General features: G+C 36.3%; 2 protein-coding genes across 2 annotated transcripts; one reads left to right on the forward strand and one right to left on the reverse strand.

Moving 5' to 3' along the window:
- The first annotated feature begins 1,589 nt into the window (after positions 1 to 1,589).
- On the forward strand, positions 1,590 to 12,904 carry LOC141845878 (DNA-directed RNA polymerase 2, chloroplastic/mitochondrial-like). The gene is made up of 20 exons (XM_074733881.1): positions 1,590 to 2,580; positions 4,543 to 4,752; positions 4,830 to 4,963; positions 5,042 to 5,108; positions 5,207 to 5,265; positions 6,413 to 6,530; positions 6,737 to 6,850; positions 7,007 to 7,138; positions 7,245 to 7,661; positions 9,153 to 9,203; positions 10,375 to 10,445; positions 10,633 to 10,717; positions 10,806 to 10,958; positions 11,026 to 11,100; positions 11,371 to 11,460; positions 11,571 to 11,618; positions 11,703 to 11,817; positions 11,886 to 11,989; positions 12,178 to 12,289; positions 12,370 to 12,904. The coding sequence occupies exons 1-19, from the start codon at positions 1,648 to 1,650 to the stop codon at positions 12,286 to 12,288; spliced, it is 3,087 nt and encodes a 1,028-aa protein (XP_074589982.1). The 5' UTR covers positions 1,590 to 1,647; the 3' UTR covers position 12,289; positions 12,370 to 12,904.
- On the reverse strand, positions 12,853 to 16,194 carry LOC141845881 (myb family transcription factor PHL7-like). The gene is made up of 7 exons (XM_074733884.1): positions 16,092 to 16,194; positions 15,416 to 15,638; positions 15,219 to 15,295; positions 15,094 to 15,136; positions 14,897 to 14,954; positions 14,581 to 14,650; positions 12,853 to 13,569 (listed from the first exon to the last, which is right to left on the reverse strand). Exons 2-7 carry the CDS (start codon positions 15,537 to 15,539, stop codon positions 13,213 to 13,215), a joined length of 729 nt encoding a protein of 242 aa, XP_074589985.1. The 5' UTR covers positions 15,540 to 15,638; positions 16,092 to 16,194; the 3' UTR covers positions 12,853 to 13,212.
- Positions 16,195 to 18,463: the final 2,269 nt, after the last annotated feature.

Genomic DNA, 18,463 nt, shown 5'->3' on the forward strand with positions numbered 1-18,463 from the left:
TTAGAACCAAACTATATAGTAAATAGTCAATGCCCCGACCAAGAAGCGACATAGAATCGAGAAAAAGACAAACTCTGGAGAGAGAGAAAAAAAAAAGAGGGATTTTTGACCCTGACAAATGTGGGAACTAAGAACACCAGCCACAAGTAAAGGACGATACGAAGAGGCAGAAGCGACGGAAGGTTTGATGATTCAAGGATTTTCTTTTTCATCGTTCCTCAGTTTTTTGAAGTAACGTGGAAGCCCAGATGGATGCTACGGCTCAGCGTCAGAAGTTTTTCTCATCGTCACTCATGCAGCTTGAAACAGTAAGCTTGTACGCAAGTGATTAGGATGCAGCTTCGAAGTGAAAGTGACAGTCAACGTCGTTAGCCCTCCAATTGCTTCCGTGCACGTCTCGGTTATCCTCCGCTTCCGCCAACACCTCGCCAACCTCAAATTTCTATTTCCAACTACGTTTTTGTTCTCTTTCTTAGTTTCTGATATCGCAACGCTTTCCTGCGTTTTGATCGTGGAAAACAGATCACGCAGGATGTGTCTTTATTGAATAGATTCTTCTTTCTTAACCAAAACGGAGCATATAGGAACATGCAAAATTATAAAAGAAGGATCTTTGCCAAAATTTTAAGTCTTTGAGGCAGAGTTGAATCGAATTCGATTTTGATTTCGCTCGAGCAAGAAAAAGATAAAAACTTCTTCACCAATGTGCAATTCCTGATTTGTGCTTCAACACTACGAGCATTATCATGAGAAACTAAAGTGATTGACAAAGGTGAGGCGATTAGGAGAACTTAGTAGATGTAAAAGAAGGATTTTTAATCACTAGGAGCCTACAAAGAGAGAGTGCTCAACTCAAGGAAGGTAGAAAAGATTGCTAAGGGAAGACTTTTCTTCTGAAAAAAAAAAAGATTTTATACGGTCGGTTCCACAACCATATGTAAAGAAGTAAATCAAAAAATTACATTTGACCACGATGGAGGAAGGTACTAAAGAAAGTTATTACCATCTTAAATTTTACCTCTAATTATAGTATTAGAAAATTAAAGTTATCATCGGGACGAGTTAGTTATTACGGAACAGATTTATTGTAGTGGGTAAAAGTTGAATTTCCATAAAACTGAGACAATGTCCTCCTTTATAGTGGTTAATTACTATACCTTTTCGATTTATCTTCTCACAGATAATCATGAAATCAACCGTGTGAGACCGTTGAGATGACAGATTTTACTTTTTACTATAGTTAGTAAACAAATTTTGTTTTTTTTTCATTGATTAAAAATCATAAATTTTATTTATTTTTGATAATTTAGACATTTTAGGTTAATTATTCTAAATTGAAGGTTAAATTAAAATTTTAGTTTTGCAAGTTGAATAAAGACACCCTTAAAATGGTTAGATGATGATGACTTGTTAGGAGGGTGTTTTTGAGGATTCTAAAACTTTGGAGCTTGAGAATAAGTAAAATTTGGGGGTGGGATTGAAAATTTCCCAAAAGATGATAAATTGGTAAAACCTCGACAAGGGTATAGGCAGAAGGAGATCATCGACCGAGGCGTCGGTCGCCGGCGATCTCTCTCCGGCAACCACCACCGAGTCCGTTTCATTCGCACGGAATATTCTTCGCCTCATAATAGCCCCTTCTCTCTGATGTGCAGCAACGCCTCCTCCGTCCTCCCCACCCCTCTTTTCGCCTCCCCGAACAGTCCCCTTGTTCCTCACTTCAATCCGTCTCCTAGTTGCCGAGATACGTGGAGAAGCATCGCGAGAAAGTCGGCATGCACATCCCCCCGGGGAATTAGTTTCTACAGCGGCAGACCACTGTCCATCCCCTCAATTTCCGGCTTCCATCGTGGTTTCCTCCAAAAATCGTCTTTCAGTGAGAAAAAGCGGGTTTTGGGCCTAGAGGAGACGCTTGAAAACAGGCTCTCGGTGGGAGGTTTTTTCCAAAACGGTGAATCTATGCCACTAGCAGGGTGTGCCTGGCCGTCAATTGCGGCTGATTTGAAGACTCATGCTAGTGTCGCTGAGATGGCTGCTTCTACTGATGCGGATGTGGAAACATCCTCGTTAATAAATTTTCGCAGCATTTTGGACAGGATTGGCAAATTTGAGGTGACCTTGGAGTGTGAGGAAGATAAGAGTTTTAGTCGGTTTAGGTCAGCGAGACTGTTTCAGCACTATTCCAAGTTGGTAGGTGGAATGAGTGAAAGTAACTACTGTAAGCTTCGACGTAGACAAATACAGATAGAAACTGAAGCTTGGGAGCAGGCTACGAAGGAATACAAGGAAATGCTAACGAATATGTGTGACCGGAAGTTGGCCCCAAATCTGCCATTTATGAAGTCCTTGTTATTAGGTTGGTTTGAGCCACTGAGAGATCGCATTGCCAGAGAGCAGGAGCAATGCAAGGAAAAAAAGAATAGAGCATCCCACGCTCCTTACTTCAATCAGCTTCCTGCAGATAAAATGGCTGTAATCACTATGCACAAGATGACTAGTCTTCTAATGTCAAGCAGTGAAAGCAGATGTGTTCCAGTGGTTCAGGCTGCATGCAAAATTGGTGATGCCATCGAGCATGAAGTAAGAATGTTGCTTTATTGTTATACTGTAATTTTGTCCTTTCTAGTTTTTAGTTAAATCTGTGAGCCTCTACAATTCTATAACTTTTCTTATATAATATAATGATCTTTTTATAAATGGAATAATTAAATGATTAACAGAAGACCACCCTCACTTTACTCTTCTATAACCAAAGCACATTTGTGATTAACATTCTCTTGGATTATCATAATTCACAAGTCACAACCAATAGTTTTCCTGTTTGTTGTATGGGGATGATCATGTTTCTTGTAAATATGGATTATTCTCATTTATGATGATTGGATCAGTGGGACTATAACAAGTTAAATATAATTTGTCATTGAGGAAAAAAAATGCTATGGAACTGAAGGAATATACCTAAATTCTATTTTCACATTTTGCAACGATGGGCCTCATCATGATTACATCACTTGAGCTGAATAATCAGAATTTGTTTACTGCTAGATAAACACATTATGCTCATAACAATACACTTCCATATCATTCTAAAGAATTGGTGATTCTAGTTTAAGTTGATTCTATGATAGAACCATATGTAGTTCAAATTATTTAGAGTGGGAATATGGTCACTTTTGAGTCGCTAATTATGATCAATTATAACAATGAACAAGTCAATAATGAATTATTATTAGATGGAGAATTAACATTGATCTAAATAACCTATACGTCGATTGTGTGAGAATTTACATACTTATATAGCACAACAAATTCAAAATTTATTATTTGTTTTTTTTTATTTTGATAATCAGTCCAATGAGCAACTGAATTACTGCTACCTTGATTATTGGTGGTGACAGAGAATGTTTTCAAGGATGAAGCACATCTTACTATCATCCCGCAAACAGCTGAATTTACTACTCTCTTTAATTAACCCCAAATTATAGTAAGCACAATTTTATTATCATCCCACAAGCTTGTAAGTTGTAGGCTATTCATGTAAGGGAATTGAGGGCTAGATGATGTAATTTTATGCATCGGCGTAGTGTTTAGGAAGAGCTATGGAAAATAAAAGTGTGTGCTAGGAAAATCATTTAATTATAATTATATATGCACACATGTTAGATGTAAACTTTTAATAAGAGCTTAAGTAATAGAGGGGAACTTTTCCTTGAACCACTTCAAATGACTCCTGTGACATATATTGCTACTTTCCCATTGTAGTTCTGTATAAGCTTTCTAGTGTTTGATATTTTCAAATGCACCTTATCATTGCCGGTCCCAAGCCCGGATAAAGGAGGAAGCGTTAAACTAAGGCAAACACTCATGAATGGATCCATTAAACTATTGTGTTAATTTATGATATAATTGTTGTTGTTGTTGTTTTCTCCGTATAATCATTAATTATAAAATTTATGATTAATCTGAAAAGCTCATCTGTTTGTTGTACAAAATTGTACTTGGTTCTGGAATTTGTCAACTCTATTTTATGTCATGAGTACAATTCAACTCAATGATAATGCTATCTAGGATTGCCACCTGAAGTGTTTTAGTCTTGCTTTTGATTGTATGATGTCAAATCAGCTGTCATATGATGATAATAGTTATATTGCAATAGCCAGTATCTACTGAACTTTTTCTAGCTAGTGTTCATGCAGAGAAATTAGTTTGTGAATATCTTGCTACCTGTAGTAATGGATTGAATTAGGAACAGACCAGTAGGATCATTGGGAAAAGTAAGAAAAAGAGTATTAAGGTTAAGTCCAGATCCTGTAAACATGACTTCTAATGAGTCCTGACTATAATTCAACCTGACAATATTGCCATTTAGGATTCTCACCTAAGTTTTAATGAGTTATTCATGCCTTTGATGTATTATGTCAAACCACCTGTTATATGATGTTACCTAGGTCATGATATCCAATCTCCACTCAACTTTTTCTATCTAGTTTTCACCTTCATAAATTTATATCATGTTGGTAACTATAATATGAATTGAACCAGGGGCGGATTCAGAGGTTTCTTGAGAAAACTAAGAAAAAGATTATCAAAGTTAAGCAAAGTGACGAAACAGGTATTCCTGTAAATGACGAGCAAGAATTCATTAGGAAAAAGGTTACAAATTTGATGAAAAGACAAAAACATCACATAGTAAGAAAGATGATTAAGGGACAAGATGATTCCAGACCATGGGGGAAAGATGCTCAGGCAAAGGTTTGTGTTATTTTTACTGATTATCATGACAATTATTATCTACCTTTATTGGCATTCAGAAAGTTTCTTTGTTAAAGGTTGGAAGCCGCTTGATCGAACTTTTAATAGAGACTGCATATATACAATCTCCTGTTAGTCAATCTGCTGCTGATCCTCCTGATTTACGTCCTGCATTCAGACACTATGTCAAAAATATAATAAAAGAAGAGAAGTGAGACTTGTTTATTGACCATGTTTAAAAGCTGCTTCCATTTTGCTTGTATGCTAATTAAATCTTATTGCATAGCAGAAACTTTAGCAGGCGTTTTGGAGTCATTGAATGTGATCCATTAATTTATCATGGTTTAGATAGAACTGTGAGTTTTAATGTTTATGTTGCTATTACGTATGTTTCTTTCTTGTATCTTTTATACTGTGCACTTCAAATAATCTCTGACATGTTGCTTTTTGATAGGCAAGCCACATGATTATCCCTTACATGCCAATGTTGGTGCCCCCAGTAAAATGGACCAGGTATGTAAACCTGAATTTGTAAATACTTTTGCTGAGTTGTGGTATCTTATAGTAGCATCTCAGGGCAGATTTAGTTCATGCGTAAATGCACATTGTTTCATACTTGCTGGGCTATTACCTTTAAAATATTCCACTATGAAAACATGCAAAGGATTCTCCAAATGTTTTCTATTGTTACTTTTGTCGGGCATTATTTGAATCCATTTTAATTAATAAAGTGTCAAACTACTTGTTTATAGTGTCAGATATTGTTTATTGCCTTTCAATATGTACATTTTATCTCTAAATCATTTTTACCTTAATAGATTTTGCTCTATTGGGTGAATTAATCCAATAATACAATTATATTCTCCTGTGGGTTAAACAATTTTTTAAGTTTATTGTTCCACTTTGGATTAACTTGTTTTGTATAGAAGTTGGTGTGTCACTCCAATTTAGTCCTATATGGGAAATTGTTGACTAATGGGGGAGGTTGATAAGGCTTAGATGAGGGAACTACTGTTAACTTGGCTTAACTATTTTGAGAAAATGGTTGTGTCTAGCAAGTTAATGTGCCATTTCTTCCATTTGGAAAGATTGTTCTATTCGGTATTAAAGCAGGGCTAGTCCTAGGTTTAATGAGGTGTTCCTATTGGAAATGGTTATCTAATGGTGGTGGGGTCATCATTGGTCAGGCATCATCTCATCTATGAGGAATTTTTCATGAGGATATTGAATGGAGGAGAATGTGACAGCTCAATTTAGTCCCACATAAGAAGCTATGTAGTAAGGAGAGAGCATATGTCTTTTATGAGTGGATTATTGTCAACTAAGCTTAAGCATTTTGGATTTTTGTATCAGTGGTTGTTCCTAGCAAGATAATGGGTCAATTCTCTTACTTAGGTAGTTGCTACTATTGGACTTAGCCAAAGAGGGTTGAATAAATGTCAGTTGAGGTTTGCATTGATTGGATTCTATGGAGCCAGATGGTTACGAGCTCTTCACTAGACTCTAATACATAACACTTCTTTATTAACATTATCAGCAACTTTTTCAGTGATTATTCAGATTGGTTACTGTGATCCTTCTGTTTGTCATTGATCACTCAATGTTCAGATTACTTTTTGCATTATTCATTTTTTTAGTGTTATTGCTGTATGTCTGCCAGATATGACAGAGGAGCGCATTTATTTCTTCCATCTTACATTATGCGAACACATGGATCAAGAAAACAACGGGAGGCTGTTAAGAGGGCACCAAGGGAGCAGATGCAGACTATTTTTGAGGTTTGTTGTTTCTACTTTTTCTGACCAGAACACCAAATCCCAAAGACTATTCAAAGAAATATTTATTTCTCTATCAAGCTAATATTGTCATTATAACTTTCAAGTGTATTGTGATGTCTTCATTGCCCCATTTTTAAATGGTTCATGATGATTTTGCTTATTCTCTTGATTAGATCATACCACCAACATACTATTATGCATTTCAGGCACTGGATACATTAGGCAATACCAGATGGAGGATTAATAAAAAGGTGTTAAATATCGTCAATACAATTTGGTCAAGTGGAGGACGTCTTGGTGGCTTGGTTGATCGGGAGGATGTGAGTTGAAAAAATTGTATTATTTTTGATATCCTAAGGTTTTTAACTTACTAGGTTACGAAATCACTTCTTTTAATGTATGCATCAGTTTACTTCAACCTATTCCATCATGATAATTCACTTTTCTTTTTTCTTCCTTTTATATTTGCATTATAGGTTCCTCTACCTGAGAAGCCTGATACAGAAGATGAAATTCAACTAAGGAAATGGAAGTGGAAATTGAAATCTGTGAAGAAGGAAAATAGTGAAAGACATTCCCAGCGGTGTGATATGGAACTTAAACTTGCTGTAAGGATTTTCATTAACATTTGATTGCTTCATACTTTGAGTAGTGCTATTGGATTTTTTATTCTTTTTGTAAAACCTTATGCTTCTGGTTATCAACTGAGAGCAGGTTGCTAGAAAAATGAAAGAAGAGGAGGGATTCTATTATCCACACAACCTGGACTTCAGGGGCCGTGCATATCCCATGCATCCGCATCTAAATCATCTCGGTTCAGATATTTGTCGAGGAGTGTTGGAATTTGCAGAGGGACGACCACTGGGGAAGTCTGGTTTACGCTGGTTAAAGATACATTTGGCAAATTTATATGCTAATGGTGTTGACAAGTTATCACATGATGCTCGAGTGGCATTCACCGAGAACCACTTGGAGGATATATTTGACTCCGCAGATAAACCTCTTGAAGGTAGGCGTTGGTGGTTAGGTGCTGAGGATCCCTTTCAATTGTTAGCAGTTTGTATGAATCTTGCTGAAGCATTGAGGAGTTCAACACCAGAAAATACAATTTCACACATTCCTGTTCATCAGGCAAGTTTTAGGCTCTTAAATTATTCCATATCACTTCTACTTCAGCATGTGAATTATTATATGCCCAATCAGTTGAACGCTTCAAATAAATTTCAACATTATTGCATAACCCACAATAACTGGAATGTTTCAGAACTTCCAAGATATTTTGTAAAAAAATAATGAGTTGAGTTATGCCCTGGTGAATGGTGATGGAGAACAATCCATCTTTAGGCTGACTTTACAGAAGTTTAACCTTGGCATGAAAAACGATCTAAAACAACCAAAAGATCAATTGAAGTGCTCAAATTTTTATTGGATCATAAAGATGCTTGGAATTCTAAAGTTTTTTATGGAGAATTGGAAATTTTCCTTGGAACTCTAAAATTGTGTGGTTCGCAAGATGTGTTTTGTTTCCACCATTTTCCATTTAGTGTATATTTTTTCTTCTTTGCACCATGGCAAGAGAAATTATGTATTGTAGAGATGTACAAGGCATATCACACTTTCTCATGTAATTCATATCACGAGGCCTCATGACTCAAAAGAAGACAAAAGCCAAGCAAGTATAAAAAAGTATGTAAAAGCTACAAAAAATTTAAAAAGTGAGAACATATACAGCTTCAGTAGTTCTCACCAGTAATTTGGATCCCATACATATCTTAGTAGATTATTTTACGATCACTAAGATACTTCAAAAATTCCATGGAATAAAACTGCAGCGGACATACTTACAGGGCACTAACTATGGAATCTCACTGACTTCATCACCTTTTACCAGGCAGTTGTTTTTTCTCATTTAAGAGACGATTCTTGGGAGAAACATGGTAGGGCGAGAACCATGACTTTTTGTTTTTCTTTCTTTGGTGCTCGTTTTATTTTCTTTGAGTGATCTCACTGATAGTGTCCTGAGAGAGTTTTCCCTAGGGACTCACATGTGGAGAGGATGAGAAGATGAGAGAGGTGTTGTCAGCTGAGAGGAAAAGAAAGAATGGTGTTGGAGGGGAGGCCATGTCATCACAAGAAACACGCAGTCTCCTCCTAAGTGGATTAAAAGAAAGAACTCCAAGAATGTAGGGACCAACATCAAGTTGAGAGGGATAATTTTGTATTGTAAAGTAATTATTGATAATGTTACATCCAAGTTATGAGACCTTGATTTAACAACTAATAGTATAATATCACATGCAGGACCAAAACCAGAACACTAATATGTCAAACAACTAGATATTATTTAGAAGCAAGCATACTTGGTAATATCTTGCAGTTAAAATCTGTTCACCCCATGGTCATGATACTGTTAGATCATTTCTTTAATTTTGTATGAAACCATTTCAAGAATTATAATTAAAATAGTGGAAAATGAAATTTATAATATAGTTCTATTTGGTTGAAATTAATCTCCTATCTAATGAATAAATTGATACGGGTGTCAATTCCAGTTGTAATGTTGTCAATTACAAAAATCAGTCTGATTCTTTTGAGCTGAATGAGCATTGCACTTCCCTGCAGGATGGATCATGCAACGGCCTACAACACTATGCAGCTCTGGGAAAAGACAAGGTGCTATTTCCTTCTACCACTTGGTTCCACTTCACTGTTTTATTCTGTAATTATTGTCATACTGTGGCAGTGAATGCTCAAATTACTAGGTCATGCTTATTATCGGGCCCTAATTTGCTCAAGATTAATTTTCTTAGTTTCATGATTAAGCATGGTGGGTCCCTCAACTCTTTTTAATAATCATACTGCTCTTACATTTATGGTAAGTAGCATTTTCTAGCAAGGTACTTTGGCTAAGTCTCTTCAGGTGGTTCCATTGACTCTCAATAAGTACCTTTGATCTTCTAGGAATGTCAAAATGAAATATTTATTTATTTTTAATCGCATGACATAATTATAATTGTGTTAACCTTTATTGCATCTACCTGTATGGAGTGTGCACTAAATTCAGTTTTGTACAGTTGTATGAAATGTTGGTATAAAACTGAATGCTGTATGTTTCTATGTTATGGCCTTCAGTAGAAAATGAACAAAACCAAAATTACCCATCTGAAGATGAGGAATAAGGCTTGTTGGAGCATGAAATAGTAGAAAGAATGAAGGGTATGGTATTCTTGCTTGTCCTTGCTCAAACTAAAAAAAGGAATCAAACCAATATTAGTTTGTTTGATTTTGTCATATGGTGGTGTTATGACAGAACATCAAATTGAATAGAATGAACCTTTGTTCAATTCTCGCTACACAAACTTATCCAAGATACAAAATTTTTGGTGCCATAGCCCATTAAGGTTTGAGGTTCTAAATATGCTCTGATGATGATGATATCCCAGTTGATCTTGCATATGATATCATGTTGTTAATATTCCAGTTCATGATTCATGCTGGGGTTATTTTACTTGCTTCAATTTGTGATCTTTCAACATTTATTTATGATGCATTCATTTTCATTGATCCTTTACTTTGGTTTCTTAGGATACTCTTGTATAGCATCTACTGTTTTTGTTTAAAAAAACTCTAATTTATTAAATTAACATTCTTTAAATACTTCTGAGATCTCCCTATGTTTCAGTTTTTTATAGTTAGACTTTAGATTTTAATCTCACAAGATCTTGATACCATAGCCATTCACAAAGCTGATAATACCTTCATAGATCTGTTTTCCAAGTAGTCCTGCTGTGTATCCACATTGAATTTTTGTGCTTGCTAAAGTTTTAAGCTGTTGCATCATCAGTTGGGGGCCATTTCTGTGAATCTTGTCGCTGGAGATGAGCCTGCAGACGTATACTCCAGCATAGCCACTAGGTAAGCAGTAATTTATATCAGTTGTTATAATTATGAAATCAGTGCTAATAAATGTTGATCAGACATCTTAAGCCATTTCTATATCACAAGCATTTTAAAAACACTAAATCTAGTTCCAGTCGCTTTTATCTTTTGCAATCAGTTGGTTTCTTTAAACTGACATCTACGATGTGCCTTCTGAATGCAGGGTTCTCGATATCATGCGTAGAGACGCAGAGAAAGACCCTTCCATCAACCCAAATGCTTTACATGCTAAACTACTAATCGATCAGGTTAACATTTTACTTCGTTTTTGCATATGTGGATTTGTTGAACCTATGATCCCCTTCCCTGCCTCAACAATGATTCCTGAAAGTTAAGGTGGACCGGAAGTTGGTGAAGCAGACTGTTATGACATCGGTTTACGGGGTCACATATATTGGCGCGCGTGAGCAAATTAAGAGAAGATTGAAGGAACGCGGCGCGATGGCTGATGACACAGAATTATTCCGTGCATCTTGCTACGCTGCTAAAGTAAGTCGCTAATACTTATTTATGGTTGAATAGTTGCAAGACTGAACTATCTTAAACGTTTGAACAGACCACACTGACTGCATTAGGGGAGATGTTTCAAGCCGCGCGGGATATCATGACTTGGCTGGGTGACTGTGCTAAGGTGTGCTGTTTACCAGATTTAGTATTCTCTTTCCCACACTAAATTTCAGTTTGTGATGTGGCAAGAGTAAACTTGTGGTAAACAAGCAGATTGGCTCTTCCATGATGAAGCTGATGTTTATTATCTGTGAATGGACTGTGGATGGAGAGGCAATGTTTCTCCAGTCCAGTTATAGTCTTATAGATATTAGATGCTTAGATTGATAGTTACAAGAAGTGGTTCATAACAGATGCTCTATAGTATGCTTGAACTAATCGGCATTGGCGACAGGTGATTGCTTCAGAAAACCATACTGTAAGGTGGACAACTCCTCTTTGTCTCCCAGTGGTTCAACCTTATCAGAAGTTCGGAAGCCATATGGTAAAGCTATTTTTGTTATGAATTAGAAGCTTAACCTTGTTTGGTTTGTGGAAATTTTCTAGTTGTAGTTTTTAGAATCTCTTTTCGACTTTCTACATCTCACTCTGTAGGTGAAGACTTCCCTCCAAGTGCTGACTTTGCGTAGGGAAACTGATAAGGTTACTACTTCTCCTGATCTCAGCCATCTTCTTCTCCCAATCTGGGAATTTAAAGCCTTTAAATACTTTTCATTTTACTTACAGGTCATGGTTCGGCGTCAACGAACAGCTTTCCCCCCAAACTTTGTGCACTCCCTCGACGGTTCCCATATGATGATGACCGCAGTCGCCTGCCAAAGAGCTGGGTTGAACTTTGCAGGTAAGCTAATTTTCGATACTGGTCCGGTTAACACTAGTTATTCAGATGCATCCACATCTTCTTTTCAGGCGTCCACGATTCGTATTGGACACATGCTTGTGATGTGGATCAGATGAACCGGATTCTTCGAGAGAAATTCGTGGAACTCTACGAGACACCTATACTGGAAAATGTAATATCTCATTGCCTATATTCAACTAAAATACTTAACACATGATCAACCTAGTAGAGTTCGAATATGAGCTTCAAAAAGCTTTTTATAGCTGAGTGTTGTTCTTAGCTCGGCTTTGTTTTGTCAATTTCTTATACATTTTTCATACAAACACTCATTTATTTCTCACATCTGCTGTACATTTGCAGTTACTTGAAAGTTTTCAACAATCATTCCCGACACTAAGTTTCCCGCCATTACCGGAACGGGGAGATTTCAACCTTAATGATGTGCTGGAGTCGCCATATTTTTTCAACTAACGTGCCATTCTTACTTATCATCCTTATTCCAATTCTTCTCAGTTTCCTCCTTGCACTTCACCTTATTGTTTCTTGTGGCAGCTTGTGTACAGGAATCTTCATCATCAACATCTCAGGCAACTCTAGAGTTAGTACTCGAGATGCGAGTGCATCAGCATTGACAACCGAGATCCGCATTCCGCAAAAGCGTCGATCTGGAAGCATCAAGAGTTTCACGTGTATAGATCGGTGAACCTCTTTGCAATTTTGGCACATCGAGTGACAAATTGCGAGTTCTGTGTACATGTTATCATTCTTTACCTTACTTGCCTGTACTAGATGGCCATGGAGGGGAACAAGAAGCAATGAGCAAGGCAGACAATTTTGTATTCACTTTGAAAAAACAAAATCAGGTCTCCATACTCAATACAAGCAAAATTTAATGACTAGGAGAATGTTACAGTATTCTGAGCATCATGAATAATTCTTGTATTTCCATGAAACTTCTACATGAACAGCTAAACCTGTATGTTGTAATTATTCATGGAGATGTCAGTAATTCAGTAAGATGTTTAGTGAGACTCATTGAATCAGCTGGACTGTCTACATTAATTGAGTTCAAAGAAAGGTAGTTCAGTTAGACAGACTATCATAGACGATGATAATGCTTAGGAATGAGATGTGAAAAACTATACAAGAATACGAAGGCAATGCTAGCATCACACTATGGCTAGTTCTCACAAGAGTTATTACATAACAACACATTAAGATTACCTTGAATGGGTCTGTCCATTTTCTATATTCAGTTGAACAGTGGCATCATTGCAAGTCAGAGTAATCCAATGAGTTGAATGCCAGTCAATTGGATATCTCGATCTGAAGTTGATCCAAGTACTAACAGCAACTCTGATTTCCCCTGCTTAAAGGGTGCTACTGCCATTGTGGCTATGGCGATGCTGCTTGACCTGTCTCCCTGTAAGGAGAATTAGAATGGTCACCTGAATCAGGGGTCGTTGGCTCGCGGGCAGAAGACAATGAATCATTTGAGAGGCCTTGGAATAGCCTGCAGGTGGCCTCATGGCTGCAACTAGCTGATTGGTCTTCTTCAAGGGATTCAGAGGTTGCCACTGGGGTTGAGGGGTCAGTCTTAGCTGAATCAAGGCAGAGATCATTTGGGATAGGAGCAGCCGTCCTGGCTCCGGATGTTTCAGCCAACACGCTGCTAATGCGCTCCTGCTCTTCGATTATCTTTTTAAGGTACTCACCTTGGGCTTCAATTCTTTGTTGCAACTGTCTTTGAATCTGCATGAAGCAGTCAATCATGTTTATTTGCTTTCAGAGTCAACTCCATAATATTGATGTGTTTACCATGACAACCTAGTGTGATAGTTGTCACAAACAATGGTTGCAATTTACAAGGAAATTTCTAATGCACATTAGAACCTGGAAAATAGGACATGATATAAATCCAAGAAGATGAAAGACAGAAAAGAGTCTAGGTAGCCACAATTTTATCCTTCTCTTTCAAAAACCTGGTAGATTAGATAAGAGTTTTTTGAACTATGTCATCAATTCTTGTGGACAACTTGAAAGAAGTGTAAAATCTGGAGATATGTTTTGAGCTATCCGGGCAAAGTATATGATTTCTAGCCCACACAACCAATCCATCCTAAAGGAAAAAAAAAATCCAGAAAAGTTAAAATTATAACAAATCTCAAGAATATGGACCTCAATTATGGATGACGCTACAGGAGACCTCCATTAGGTTATAATTAGATTGAGGCGGATTTAATTTGGCCAAGGTAAGTAGAATGAGGTTACATGGGATGCAACTCGCCTGAGTTACTCTAGGAGTTTGGTTGTGTTGAATATTTTTGGAGTTGTGCGTGTTTTGTGATTGGTGGATTGAGGTGGAGAAAAGGTTGGAAAGACAGTTGAAATGGGGTGTCAAAGGGTGTCCAAGTTGGAAAGAATTGCCTAGCACATTCTCCAAGATATCACAAATGGTTGGAAACATCTAACTTTTATAGGCTTAAAGCTCTCCCACATGTCAGTCACCTAACCGCAAAAGAGTGGAGTTGTGCCTTGTTACAAGAGTTCCCTTTTATTTCACCACACGCCAAACTCAAATTGGTCTAATATTATACTCTCAAATCTCACACAATTCACATTAGATGTACCCTACACTGCAGGTGTCACCCATCTAATGGCTCTTAGTGCTATAATTTTTCTAATATTAGATATTGTAAAATTTACAAGAAGCAAAAGCAACAGAAATATCATATATCTTTTCATAGTGCATATGGAACTTACCTCTAATTGTTCTTGAAGTCGTTTTTGCACCTCCATCTGTATTTTGAGTGCTTCAGTAATTTGCATCCCACTGACACAAGAATATGATAGTCAAAACAAAACAGCAGATAAAACGAGATTCTGCACAAGTTGCCATTAATCTGTGAAAATGAGTTAGATGTGTAGCAAAACAAAACATGTCAGTAACACAGCAACAACAATATTCACACAAAAAAGAGTGAAGGTAAAAAAGAAAAAGAAAAAAAAAAGGTGAAGGCATAAACTACTTTATTGTTTTCTGCAAAAAAATAAGGAAGAGTACTAGTCATAAACTCACGAAGTGCTTTCAAGTCCTGAAATCAAGTCCCCTACATCTTTTCTTTCAGATATTGTACCTACATGAACAATAAATACTAGATTGAATCCCCATGCCAATAATTGTTTTCTAACTTTTGTTCATTGATCATGTGAAAAGATAATAAAACAAATTCATAACGCTGTCAAACACTAGTTAAGTTTTCTGAAGATACTTGCCATCAGCTGAAAAGTCAGGCACGTACTTTGCAAGCCGATATTTCTGCTTACACCATGTAGAGGAATTAAAGAAATGAAACGGAAAAAAAATTGAAGTTTTCGCAAGAAAAGGTGAATCTAAGTACCTGTAAGTGACTCTTAACATGATAAATAGTTAGTCCAGACACACCCATAACTCGAAGGACTCCTTTAGGAGTTGCTCCTGTAATGTACAGGAATTTAATGACGACATGAATACTTGAAGGTAAGATGCATTATATTTTTAAAACTATTATACATATTCTAGGCAAATCGAGAAAGAGTTCAGAACAGAAGCACTTACTATCTGGTCCACCAAGCTTTGTTACTGCATCTACAAAACGTTGGTGGAGTTCATTTGTCCAGCGTAAGCGTTGTCTTGAAGTCGAATTAGAATTATTGTTGTTCTCTACATTATTTGGGTCCATTGTCCTGTTACAAGATTCTAGTTTTTGTCCGTGAATGGAAGAATTGCTCTGGTTTTAGCCAATACTAGGCTTTGGGGACATTTGTTTTGAACTGCAGAACTGGAAAACAGGATAAAATAACAGTAAAATGTGCATTGCAAGTTTCACGATCAGGTAAAATATAACGGAAAATGCCAAATAAAAATCGTTGCTGGATAAGAGATTGAATGCTTTTATAAACTAGCATAGCTCTAGAAAGTTAAAAGCAGGGAAGATGCAGACAAAAAAAATGGATACAAACGAGAACTTCAGCCCTGGAGTGTTCCATAGTGCTACAACAATGCGATTTTAGATAACAATCCACGCTAACAAAGATTTGAAAAGAGATCGTTATAAACAGCTCTCGAATTCCAACCTACGGAGATTTGCAGGCAGATTTCCACTGAAAAAATAGCTGGATTTGAGCGGAAAAGGGAGCAAAAAACAGATGAACGGGATTAATGAGACTGAAAACAAACATCCAAGAACACAAAAGAAAAATCTTTCAGAAGAACGGGAAAGCGCTAGCTGAACCTGATGCTGACTTCTGGCAGAATGGAGAAATCTTCCGCTCGCTTCTCTTCGCCGGCGATTCGCCTGGCTTCGCCGATCCCGATCTCTTCTCTTAGCGCCCTCCTCTCTACTGTAGAGCGAAGCAGAAGAAGGCCGTCTTCACCACAGGAGACTCTGCAAGGATCTCCTACAAGCAGCATTGCAAACGCCACTTGCAAACGGAGCACGTGGCATCTCCATATGCTTCCCAGCTGTAACCGTTTCTCTTTCGTACGAAACGAACCTGGATGGTTAAGTTGTACCCACTCGCACGCCCGCCTTTAATTGGTAAAGTTAGCGGGGCCCTCTCGCCTCCACGGAACGTCCAAAGAAAGAGAGAGTGCTAGAGCGTAGGGACCACAATGCCCTCCAATAAAAGGAAGCCACATCTGCGGGTAAAACAAGTTAGTGTGGGAGATAGGTCGATCATTTATTGCCGATATAATAATATTTGAATTCCGCTTTTGTTGCGTTGGAGATGACAGTTGACAGCATCTAATTGGGAATATTCTTTTACCTAACGACACGCATCGTGTTGTTTCAAGGAATATTTTATTTTATTTATTTTTGTCTCTAATCATAAATAATAAATTAATATGGATTATACTTTCGATGGTCATGTCATTGATTTTTTAAGATAAATATATTATTTTCATTATTATTTTTCTTTAATATTTCTCATTAAATTTTAAATTAACATAGAGTTATAATAATTACAAAATACAATTATGATTTTGTAATTATTATTATAATACTTATGAAATTATAACGGTTACATAACCACTATAAAATCTTAATTGTTATAACTATAAATATTAGATAAATTTTAAAAGATCATAATTTTTATCTCAAGTTAAATCATAGAACACATAATATATAAAATAGAAGCTAGTTTAAAGATTTAGAAAAAATATAATTCATAACTGTTTCGTCTTAAGTCTAAAAAATTCATTTAAAGGATTTTCGGAAGTTCCAAAAAATTTTAATCTTTATGATTATTTTCTATATTGTAACCGCTATAATTTCATAATTACTATAATTATAATAGCTATGATATGGTAACTTTAATACTGTAGCTGCTATAACATATATAATAGATACAATTTCGTAATTATTATAACACGTTCGACTATAACATGTGTAACAACTATCGAATGTAGTTGTGTTATTTTATATGGAGTGAAGTCTAAATATAACATTCTTCTTCGACCATTTGAAAAAAAAAGGATGCTTCTTGATTTTTTTTTCTTTTTTTTCAATTATTTAATAACATTTCTTCTTTTTTTGGCTTGTAAATTGCTGCAATAAAAAGATATAATTTGCCACCCAGCAGTTCTACACAGTTGACTCCACTATTATCTATGAGAAGGTAAATCGGAAAGCTACAATTGGTACTATATATGGGAAAAGTATTGCCTAAGTTTCGTCGAGATTCGATTCTTGTCTACTACAGTAAATTTATTTTGTAATAATCAATTCAATCGTACCCGAGGGCTCGGCTTGTTTACACAACTAGAAGTCCCCGGGGCAATGGTGCCGCAGTAAGACATTCAGGTTGTCACCCAAGCACCTGCGGTTTGATCTACAGCTACGATATATTTGTAGGAATTTTCCTCCAAATGGATAACACAATCAAAGGATGCTGGGATTTATCATTGATTATCTCTAGGCCGATCACCCTAGGGATAGTCAATGAGACTAATTAGAATTTATCATTTTTTTTTTGTTTACACAACTAGACGTGTCGTGTTGTTTCAAGAGACAAGAGAATCGCATGCAACCGCAAAAAATGATGTTTAATAGCTGTTAAATTCCATGAGCTTTCAAAACTATAATAATATTTCATTCTTTTCACATATAAACAAAAACATGCATAGAACAAGAAGAAATTAAATACATTGATGTGATTAATGTGTTTGGACACGTTCCATTTGCTTCGTCAATTTTGTTTACTTCAAATTGAATATGTGTATTTTTTTATAAAAAAATTTAGTCGAAAGGTTTTCTATTCATAGCATAACATGATTATTTTAGATATCGACAAATGATGATGAATTCACCTTTGTGTTGTCCATTGTGTCTAGATGTATGGAATATCTAAATAAATATCTAAATGATTTACATTTTGATCCGTCTAAATTTCAAATTAACAAATGGTCAATTGAACAAATCAATTCATCTCTAAATCACCTATTTAAAGTTTCCCAAGCATGATGTGATAGTAAGAGATATTTAGCTCCTGAGACATAGCTGAGTTAGTTACGACGAAACAGACTTATAAAAGATAGTAAGAGATATTTTTTTTAATATTTTTTATCCCTGTGAGATGGTTGAATTGATTATTACGGGACAAA

This window comes from Curcuma longa, chromosome 15, assembly GCF_044706935.1.
Source record: "Curcuma longa cultivar G26 ecotype Majalengka, Jawa Barat chromosome 15, ITB_CL_G26_1.1, whole genome shotgun sequence".
Lineage (NCBI taxonomy): Eukaryota > Viridiplantae > Streptophyta > Magnoliopsida > Zingiberales > Zingiberaceae > Curcuma > Curcuma longa.

What these genes read in the sequence shown, in the direction of transcription:
- LOC141845878 (XM_074733881.1), top strand. Translation starts at nt 1,648, where the DNA reads ATGTGCAGCAACGCCTCCTCCGTCCTCCCCACCCCTCTTTTCGCCTCC. An exon ending in TACTCCAGCATAGCCACTAG is followed by an intron (nt 10,446 to 10,632) that starts GTAAGCAGTAAT and finishes TTCTGAATGCAG; the next exon opens with GGTTCTCGATATCATGCGTA. An exon ending in GGCTGGGTGACTGTGCTAAG is followed by an intron (nt 11,101 to 11,370) that starts GTGTGCTGTTTA and finishes CATTGGCGACAG; the next exon opens with GTGATTGCTTCAGAAAACCA.
- LOC141845881 (XM_074733884.1), bottom strand. Translation starts at nt 15,539, where the DNA reads ATGGACCCAAATAATGTAGAGAACAACAATAATTCTAATTCGACTTCA. An exon ending in AAAGCTTGGTGGACCAGATA is followed by an intron (nt 15,296 to 15,415) that starts GTAAGTGCTTCT and finishes TGTACATTACAG; the next exon opens with GAGCAACTCCTAAAGGAGTC. An exon ending in GCCTGACTTTTCAGCTGATG is followed by an intron (nt 14,955 to 15,093) that starts GCAAGTATCTTC and finishes TTGTTCATGTAG; the next exon opens with GTACAATATCTGAAAGAAAA.